Source organism: Quercus suber, unplaced genomic scaffold (assembly GCF_002906115.3).
Source record: "Quercus suber isolate HL8 unplaced genomic scaffold, Cork oak 2.0 scaffold_125, whole genome shotgun sequence".
In the NCBI taxonomy this organism is placed as follows: Eukaryota; Viridiplantae; Streptophyta; class Magnoliopsida; order Fagales; family Fagaceae; genus Quercus; species Quercus suber.
Window position 1 is genome coordinate 577,448 of NW_027069589.1, and position 10,771 is coordinate 588,218.

At 33.6% G+C, this 10,771-nt stretch overlaps 1 protein-coding gene across 1 annotated transcript; it reads right to left on the reverse strand.

Moving 5' to 3' along the window:
* Positions 1-2,946: 2,946 nt before the first annotated feature.
* On the reverse strand, positions 2,947-9,533 carry LOC136068618 (probable LRR receptor-like serine/threonine-protein kinase At1g51810). The gene is made up of 6 exons (XM_065776001.1): positions 9,416-9,533; positions 5,484-5,614; positions 5,057-5,337; positions 4,266-4,763; positions 3,988-4,123; positions 2,947-3,135 (listed from the first exon to the last, which is right to left on the reverse strand). The coding sequence occupies exons 1-4, from the start codon at positions 9,531-9,533 to the stop codon at positions 4,316-4,318; spliced, it is 978 nt and encodes a 325-aa protein (XP_065632073.1). The 3' UTR covers positions 2,947-3,135; positions 3,988-4,123; positions 4,266-4,315.
* Between the last annotated feature and the right edge of the window lie 1,238 nt (positions 9,534-10,771).

Below are 10,771 nucleotides of genomic sequence, written 5' to 3' on the forward strand. Positions count from 1 at the left end.
TTGAGGCATTCAATGTAGAGGTGACAGCTCACCTAAGGCTTGCTCCTTTGCCGTGCTCCCGTCGTCGACGCGTGGCACTAGACCCTCTCCTCCTCGGATATTCAAGAAGTCCCCTCTTTGGTGGAGTGGTGCTCATGTTCTTCCGAGGTCTCGGATGCCCGAGAACGGGGCCATCCTCGGATATGTTCCTCGGGGTCGGTCCTCGCGCTTTCATCCTCGGACCCCTCATGCATCCTCGGCGCGGGCCCTTGGGCCTGGCTTGGAGTGGCCAAGGCTACCTGATTTTCTGGCCCCACAAAAAAGAAAAAAAAAATCCAATATATATATATATATATATTGATTATGCCTGTGGCTCGAAAAACTAGAAATCTATAGCGGTTCAACTTGTTAATAGGGTGTTTGTACATATACTTATAATTTTAGTTTCTACAGCAACTAATTAAGAAATAAGCAATTCGGCCATATAATTTTATAACAGACTCTTTGATTTGTATATTTAAAAGGAAATCGCTGAAATTTATTATAGAATAATCATAAATAATTTTGGGATATAAGAAAATGTCAAATAATATCATTTTAAAAGATCATAAACGATTGAGTAAAAATATAATTAAAATTTTTATTTTTTATTTCATTGATCTATTATGTTAGTACTAAATATGTTTTCTATCGTGTTCGTAAGATACTTAACAAAAGTCAATTTAATTTTAATTTATTTTTTACAGAACCAACGAACTGCAATTATATATGAAAATTAATTGTATCAAAGCCTTCTCCTTCACTTATCATACTTTTGTTCAATCATAAATGAATCACCGTAAACATTATCATATACTCCCTCCGTCCCATTTTTTTTGTCCTCTATTCCATTTTGAGATGTCCCAAAATATTGTCCTGTTTCTAAAAATAAAAGTCATTAATTTACTAATGTTCCTATTATACCCCTATTAATTTATTAATTCAATTTTTAATAAATTTTTTTAAGGATAATTTTGGAAACTTATACATATTTAAAAGGTAGACAAGACAATAAATGATGTTCCCTTAAAAAGTTTGACTTTTCAAACAGGACAAAAAATTTGGGATGGAGAGAGTATATACTAATATACCTGATAAATGCTGTTGTAGGTTTCCATTAGCCATGTACTCATAAATGAGTGCCTTGTATTCACCTTCATCACAATACCCAACGAGAGAGACCAAGTTTCTATGATGAACTATCATTAAGAGTTGTGCCTGTATTAATGGATCAGATCAGAACCAATAAGAATTTGTCATATTAAAAATTTGTAAAAATATTACAAAATATTTTGTTGTTGTAGCAATGTAGCATTATTCATTTCAAATAATTGAAGAAAATATAGCACTCATGTATCTAACCTCTGCTTGAAATTCTTTATAGCCTTGCTTTGATGATGGAGACAGCAACTTAATAGCGACCTTAGTTTCATCTTTTAGAATGCCCAGATAAACTTTTCCAAATCCTCCTTCTCCGACAATGGTTTGAAAGCTATTAGTTATTTCCACAACCTCGGGGTAGCTATATTGTCGATTCTTTGATTTGATATTGGATTCTTTAGCCGTTTCTGTAGTGAAGGATTACATGTCACACTCCAAAAATATAAATATAAAAATAAAAATAAATATAAAAATAGAATTAAGAAAATTGAGAAAGGAAATATGTATTCCCTCAAATGCAATCCCCTAATTAGAATTAAGAAAATTGAGAAAGGAAATATGTGTACATCAAATACTAAACTCTAATGCCACTCTCACCTCCCGTAACTCTAGAAACCCTAGTCTATCCCCAAACAACTTCTTCATTGCTAGAAAAACTGCATAGTGACCAAAATCCAACATCACCCTAAAATCAAGCTTCTTTTAGAAAATCTAACCACGTGAAAGTTGGTTGGAACCAAGTACAATTCGGATTCTTGTATTCACTTATATAGCCCAATATATTTAACCTAGTAAATATTCAATGTCTTGATTCATTACACGCTCACACAACACATTTATCGATTAATCAAATTCACATGGTCATTCTTATAGAGTTGTCTCACCCCATTATTTTCCCTAAAAAATAAATAAAATAAATAAAAACTTTGAGATTACCGATTTATTTCGGAATAATGACATAAGAAATGTCCTTGAGAATTTGGACTCAGTAGAGTAGTCCCTTTATATTAATTGAACACTTTTTTTTTTTTTTTTTTGGGTGATTTCGGTCATTGTTATTGTTGAAGAGATATTTGGTTTGGTTCTTTAAATTTCAAGATTTCATGGTTGTAATGAAAACTTTACAAATTAATCGTTTAATTTGCTTTAAATATGTTATGAAATGTTTCATTTGAATCAGAAGACACTACAAAGAATGCGTCCTATAGCTGTGTCTTTAAAATACGGCTATAGCTTCTAAAAACGTGGCTATACTCTATAGGTCTATTTGGTCTATAGCCGTATTTTCTATAGCTGCGTTTTAAGACGTGCCCTATACACTGCAACTATAGGTCCATTTGACATTTTTCTTTTCTTTTCTTTTTTCTTTTTTCTGTCCTCTTCTTTGGAACATAGCTAGATGTACAGGTTAGACATATTGATACTTCACTGACTCTGCTGTTTGAACTGGTTAGAGGCATGACAACCTCACCACTATGGATTGTAATAACAATTATAGAACTAGATAATAAAGAAATACATACCCCTTCTTCTCTCAATTAAAAAGGAAATATGCACAGGCTAAATACAAAAATATAATTTATAATTTTGCATTTTAGAAAAAAATTGTATGTGAATAAAAAAATAGTATAAATAATTAATATATTAGTAAAAATTATTTGGTAGATATTCAATTATTAAAAGAAATGCTCCATTTAAAGTTGTGGAATTAGACCTCAAATTGTACGTAGATGCATGCAGAGTTTACCAAGAGTACCTATTCATATAGATGTTAAGAACCTTGAGATACACCCCAACCCAAAGACTCAAGTTATCATTTTTCCACATGTGGACTCACAGCATAACTGAATGCCAAAACAAAATCCGATTTTAATTATTACTTACAAGTATTGTAGTGCTGTGAGGTCGGAGATTGATGTCGCTATCTCCCCTATCAATTTGCTTGAGCTCAAGTCCCTGCTTGTAATTTATCAAAGATGAATTAAAGAGTTGGTGTCATTGCAAGAAAGAGTATTTTCATATTCTCTCTCCCTCTTTCTCTTTCCCTCTTAGACTTACATAAGAGCTTGTTCCCCCTTAAATTTCTGAAATTTATAAAAAGATATGTACGTACAAGTAAACATTTGAGCATATGTTGGGGCATTCATCTATTAAATTGAACCCAACCTTCAGAATTTACAATTTTTTTGAAATGTGACCAAGCCCATCTTATATAATTCTTTAATGGTGCATTTTAAAAATTCCAGCTATTTTTATGGTAGTCGTAGTCAGGGGCGGAGCCAGAAATTTTGGTTTGGGGGGGCCAAGTTGTGATGCAAATATGTTAGTTAAGACAAACATTTACACACACACATATATAAATTAATTTACTAAGGGAATTTATCATCTTCTAAATTTTAATGAGTATATAAAAGTCATGTATTTTTTCTATTATACATGTACAAAAATTTATCATTTTCTACATAGCTTAATTTGTTAAACCTCTTAAATTATATGATTTTAGTATACTTTCTCTTTCTTTTAAGAGCACCATTGAAATGACTCAAAATTTGGGGAGCTAACTTCAATTTTTACATGCTACATTTTTTAAAATATAAATAATATACATACTATAAATTAATTTTTTAAAATTTTGGGGGGCCTTGGCCCCCACCCTTGTGTGTGGCTCCGCCACTGGTCGTAATCCAGCTATTGTAGCTGGACTAGGACTATCATAATGGATCCATATTCTAGGAATTTGTTTTCTTTAGAAAATAAATATAATGATGGAATTTGTATTGGTTTCACATGTCTTGGAAGTGCACTCACAGTGAAATGATCCTAGGAGTATCATCTGAACTGCATGTCAAATTACTCCACGAATATTGATGTGGAACACATGGGTCGCCTTGCCAATCGTCTCTAGAGATCATGTACGTTTGTTTGATGTACATGATAGCAGCAACTATTGTTTGCAATAAATATCACGAGGTTATAATCATTCAAGATAAAAGAATATGAAAGGAAAGAAACCCAAAGTTGTCACAATCATATATATCTTTCTTTCTCAGATTAGTTTAAAGCTAAACATTTTTCATTGAACCTACCGTTGCTTGGGTCGGTCGGTTTGTACGGGAGAGAAATTACTTTGTAGACCTCAAATGCATTGAGGATGGGGGAAGGCCAGACTCCGTTGTTGCATTAATAGAAAAACTAAAACTTCCTTCAAATGGTTGTCCATTTTGGGGCATATGGACAGCGGCTTTAAGTATTCAAGAGTTATAGGTTCTGAGGTGTAGTTTCCGCCCTCCACATCAATAATGAATTCTCTCTTCTTGCCTTGCGTAGGCTTAGCAATCTCAGCAAAGTGAAAGCAGACATAATATTTATCACCATTGCATGGATTATTAGTTCCATAACTGCTGACATAAGTTAAGGCATTGTGACCACTAGGTGGTTGAACGGCAGTTCTCAACACTTGTGCTGGTAGTTGATAACTATCATTGCTGTCCTGAGTGTTAATAACTGAGGAGGTATTGATTGGAACCCAGTTTAACAACGTACTTCGAGAATGCCATAAGCGATCATAAACATCGTCCTCGTACCTAGGACAGACAAAAGCATTTGTCATGTTAAATTTTACAGAAACGCAATTCCAAGTTCTTAAAGGAAAAAGTCAAACATATGACAACATAAAATTTATAAGCTGATGTAATTAGTAGGTTCAATTATTTTATAATTAAATTTTGAATTGCTTTTTTCTAATTAGTGACACATCAATTTGTAAGATTAATGTAGTAAAACTTATAGTATATATAACACTATTTGCTCTTAAATTTAGAGTCTAAAACCAAAAATATATTTAAAAAGGAAAAAAAAAAAACTATATCTAATTCACCTGATTAACCCCATATGACTTGAGGTGCCAATGTCTAATCGCGAGCCAAAACTTAGTGCCCCAAAATTAGTTGGATAAATGGACTTACTCAAAGGACGTAATTCCAAGGCGGAAATGAACGGTATTCCAGACCCCGTGTTTATCAAGCAAACAAATATGGTATCAGACAAGGGAACATGAATGATATCCGGAAAAGTTTCCCATGGAGGATATAACTCGCTAGAACCCACCGTGGTCCAAAAATTACCCCCAACGTATACGTCAAACTTTGGAGGTTGAATCTTGTTTCATAATTCCCATAAAAAAAGAAAGCCCTGATAAGATAGTTACTGCTTTTGCCTTGTCCAGGTTTCAAGGTGTAACAATTTTTTGTTCCTTGCGGGAAGCTTCTCAGATTTTTCATTTGCCGTACATAGTTAGGAGAAACCATTGAAGAGTACTCGGGGGATATGGGGTTCTTTGTCCCAGTTTCTATAAAACCTGAATCTGACTTGTAAAATATACCAGTGCCTTCATCCAAGTAATCATTGGTTGCCCCACAATCGATGCTTATGAAACCTACAAATTTTATGCCGAAGAAGAAAGAGATACAAAATTTCATAGATGCCGATCAATATGATAGAGTCTAGTATAATTCAATTCGAAATTCAACATATTTTAAAAAATAAAAATAAAAAGTGGACTATATTAAGCACCTGCCATTCCTTTTGAAAAACCCCAACTCTAACCAAACACTAAACCACCGCCACAAATCCAGTTGGTTTTATGGCCCATGCATGATCTATGGAAGATATGAGGTAAAACTAAGGGTGCGTTTGTTTTGGCTTCAAACCACTTCTGGAAATGCTTTTTCGTAAAAGTGGGTGTTTGGTTGTTACTGAAAATTAGGTCAAACTAAAAATGTTTCAGTGTTGACTATAAAATAAGGGCAAAGAAGCGTAAAATATTTTTTGTTGTTATTTTCACTTCAAACCATTTCCGAAGACGCACAAAGAGAGAAAGAGGGAGAGAAAGAAGGACTCACAGACGCGCAAACAGACAGACAGAGAGAGAGAGAGAGAGAGAGAGAGAGAGAGAGAGAGCGCCGTAGAACCCACGATCACGCCAGTCAGATCGCCGTCCTCGTCCCATCCTTGCGACGGTGAGTGCTTAGTTCATCCAAGCACCACCGAGATCGCACACCAGCACCCTAGCATCGATGAGATCGATCCACATCCAAGAGCTCCGATCCCTCCTCCATGAGCTCCGATCCACATGACCCACCCATGCCCGATCTCTCTCTTTCTCGATCTACCTCTCCCTTTCCCTCACTTGTCGATCACTCTCTCTTCCTCCTTCTCTCCGTTGACCAAACTTTTGGTGTTAACAAAGGTTTTGTTCTGATTTTTGTTTGGTTTTGTTTTGATTTTTGTTTGTTTTAAGTTTATATGTTGAAATTTTCTATTATAAAATTTGTTTAGAAGCTGAGAAAATGGTGGAGAAAATGTGAGAAACTAGTAGAAAAATAGCATTTTCAGAACACAACCAAACAGTAGAAAATATTTTCCAAAGCATTTTTTGAAATGTAATCAAACATTTGAAAATATTTTCCTTTCCCGAAAATATTTTCACCTGAAAATATTTTACACTCAGAAAATATTTTACACTGAAACAAACGCACCCTAAAAGAGAGAAAGAGTTGGAAGTTTGAATAGGGTGCATGGTGTAAGTTTCTTAGGTTCTCTAATTAAATCATTCCAAGTGATCATTTAATTCACGTTAAGCGCACCTAGCCATGTCAAACCATTTTAACTGATGGGATGGTGGTCAAATTGTACCAATATATATATATATATATATATATATATAACTAGTGCTCTAGGAATTTTTGACATAAAAAAAAAAAATAAATAAAAATTATTTTACTAAAAAGAGAACTTGAATATATTGACATAAAATAAAAAATAAAAAAATAATAAAAAAAAAACAAACAAACAAAAATGTAACTGTAGGGACTCAATTTGAATTGAGTGTTGGGTTTTCAGCCCAAAAAGCCCAAACAATACATTTATAGAGAGTGGGTTGACAGGCTTAGGTGCTGGCCGTCGATCACCACGCACAAACTTTCTCTTACAAAAAATGCTAAGTGTTTCCTTACAAATGGGGGAATGCTCCTCGGTCTGTGGCCGAGGAGGCCTCAATGTCTTCTCCTTCTCCCCCCCCCCCTCTCTTTGGCTTTACTACTTCTTCTTTTATAGTTTTCATCTTCTTATCTCCTGCCTCCATCTGTTGATCGTCTATTTGCTTTTCTTCTGGTTGTCCGTCCCATCAGAGGCCTTATCGGTACTCAAGTGGCTCGCTCTAACCAACGTTATCCTGCCAAAGGGTTACCTCCCCATTAATGCGGCCAGGGGGGTTAGTTGAGTGCATTCAATGCGATAGTGACAGCTTACTTTGGGGTTAACCTCTCCCAAAACCACCCTTGTCAGGCCGAGGACAAGGTATCCTCGGCATGGACTTAGGAAAATAGGCTCTCCTCTTTCCCTCAAAAATAGCCTGTGCTCCTCGGCATGGGTCTTGGGCCTGCTTTATGACGGGCCGAGGCTATCAGGCCTACGGGCCCCACAGTAACTAAACAAATTTTTATAATTTCCTTCTACTAAGAAAATGAAAAACAAAAGGACTAATAATAGATAATATGAGAACTAAGAATATTGAGTTGCTAAGTTGCACAAATACAAGTACAATATAGGTACACGTACGAGATTTTGACATTTTTCAAAAATTATGGTAAAATATGTCTGGGTTACGAATATTAATAATATATATAGGTATATTTTAATACTTTGAAAATAATTTATGTTTATTTGAGTTTTAAAATTAAGTAAACAAAACTAACAAAAAATAAAATGCTTAAAAACATATCTAAAACTATAATTGATGTATATTTAAATTAATAAATAAATAAATTATCAGATTATAATGTCATTCCTCAAAAATAAAAGCACTGAGTATAAAAAGGCTAACCAAATTAATTACCAAATGTTATTTTTTTAGAAGAAGAATAAATAAATAAAAGTATTAAATGCATTGTTTCTATTATTTAATAAAAAAAATTGCATTGTTAAGGGTTTTTTTTAAAAAAAAAACAAATTAAATTAAAATTCAATAAAAAAAATTTATTAAAAAGGGGTACTAAATGCTTTCCTTAAAAGAAGAAAAAGAAAAGAAAAAGAGATATGGTTAATACTTGGTTACATTGAACTGATCAATAGGTAGGGATAAGACCAAAGTTTGAAAAGTTACTTTAAAACTTATCAAAATCACAAGGGGGCAGGCAAACAAAATGAAAAGGGTAAAACCAACTTAGTGTGGTCTGTAATCGTTGACGTGGATGTAACATTACATTACTTTTTGTTGAATCTAAATTATTGCAATTCTCAAGTTAGTGTATTCAATAACTTTTTATAGTTCATCGTAAAAAAAAAATAAAAAAAATAATAATAATAACTTCTTGTAGGATAGACAAAACATATATACTACTATTAGTTTAAAAATAATTTTATATATAATTTTTTTTTTTTTTTGTTGAAGTATAATGAACACCTTGATTTGCATGTGGCCGTGCCATTGACCACCTCAACCGAGCGACAATGGCAGAACCATGAAGAGAGACAAAACCCCCTTTTCTAAACCACAACTGAACTAGCTAGCCTTTGCCCAGAGAAAGTAAAAAAGAATTCTCATGTTCACAGAGAGATGCATATATTGTCCTTCAGTTCTTTCCATTTCCAAATGATAATCATGGTGCTGCGTATTTTGGTTAGCAAATGTTTGATGGTATTTTTGGAATTGAGATGAAAACTGCGTTGTGAAAACATGATTTTTGTTTTAAAATTGGGGTTTACAAAAAAGCTATCAATACCTCTAAATTTGAAACTCTGTTTTTTCGCATTTGGGAAAACGCAATTTATTAGAAATCGTGGGGCCAAACACTAGTGTTTTTGCGTTTTTCACTGAGAACGCTTGTTTGGCCCGCACAATCGCAGGGTCAAACGGGCTCTTATGGATATATGCGTGAATATGTGTAATGTTACTTTTGATATCACTTTTGAGAGTGACAAAGCAATTTTTAGAAAGACTAATTAATGTTTTACAAACTACATATCTAGATGTGAAATGTTTTATTTACACTATAAGTATTCTGTTTTCACATTGAATGTGAGATTATCAAAAGCATTTGCTTTCGCAGTAGGTGAGGCATCAACTTAATTTTTATGTCAAAGTAAGCATGACTAAAAGATAGTCCATGAAGAAAGGTTAAAGAGAGAGAGAGGCGAAGAAGTGAAGGTGATTGAGATTTCATGGTTAATTACGTACCTGGAGTTTGATCAACAAGTCTTCTTCTAGCATGTTCAGTACTATCTCCTTTAGCTAGCTTCAAATTGTCAAGAATACTAATCAGCAAAACAAAGACAAGCCATGCTCTCAGGACCATTATCGAATCTAGGGCATCATACATGCTGATTTGTATTGGCATATTATGCTAGCCACAAGGAAGATAAGTAGTACTTTAATACTTTTAAGGCATAGGAATTGGCTTAGGTCTGGGGCATAGGAGCACTAGACCTGTAGAGATGTTGACATGCGTCAAAATCTCAACAAGTCCAGTGTTCCTATACACGAGACTCCATCCTTACGTTACGGCATAAATTCTTTGCAACAATGACTAAAGCCTATTTTTTTTAGCCAACAAACTTTCGTGTCCAAAAGAAAGGGGGAAGGAAGAGATACCATTGACACAAAGGAAAAAGGATACTTTGAAAATTATATTGAAAGTAGAATGAAGAAAAAGTATGAGTGATTTTGTATTTTTCTTCTTAGTGTCATTTTCTTCTCTCTTTCTTCTCCATTTGGGGGAAAAATGGACCTAATAGAAAATTCCACTTCATTTTATTTTCTTTCCTTTACAAAATAATTATTAAAAAAATAAATAAAAAATCTTATTTTACTCTCTTCATTTTATATCAGCTCTCTCTCACCCTTACCAAACTTAGTAGGAAAGAGCAATAGTTATCAAGTCATTGCGTAATAAGAGGATCCTAATTGAGAAGATCATTTATTAATGACCCAATTAAGTCATATAAGGGCTCCACTTCAGGAAAACAATACCAAATTGAATAACGTGCATGTCGGATTGAGCCCCAGTTTGGGGGTAACCACCAAAGTCAATTTAAGAACCGACGTTTTCTTCGAGAAATTATACAGTCTTCATGGTGGACCACATCATTTGTCCACCATTCCAATAAAAGACTCTCACCTATTTAAAATTGCTAAGTCAGTATTTAATTTTTATTTAAAACTCCACAATTTTAAATAAGTAGAAGATTTTTACTGGAATGGTAGACCACATCACTTGTCCACCATGAGGACCTTATAATTTCTTGTTTTCTTCCTTCATGTGACTTGTCTGCAACTTTTTTTTTTTTTCCAGGAAAACAATAAAATATGAAATAAACTTATCCTCAACAAAGTTTAGTTACAAATTTCTCAAAAAAATAAAAATAAAAATAAAAATTAGCCACAGATTTGGTTACACTTTAATTTTGTGTCAAGCATACTTCGAATTAATAATTATATTATTATTTTGTAGGTTTCTATTAGCTCAATTAATAAAACATTTTGTGACGTCATAGGTTTAAAACTATCTCTTAAAAAACAGAAGCACTATAATTT

Coding starts and splice junctions, on each gene's coding strand:
- LOC136068618 (XM_065776001.1), bottom strand. CDS start 9,533: ATGGTCCTGAGAGCATGGCTTGTCTTTGTTTTGCTGATTAGTATTCTT. Junction 5,615..9,415: donor ACTTGTTGATCAAACTCCAG/GTACGTAATTAA, acceptor TAAAATTTGTAG/GTTTCATAAGCATCGATTGT. Junction 5,338..5,483: donor CCCCCGAGTACTCTTCAATG/GTTTCTCCTAAC, acceptor TTATGAAACAAG/ATTCAACCTCCAAAGTTTGA.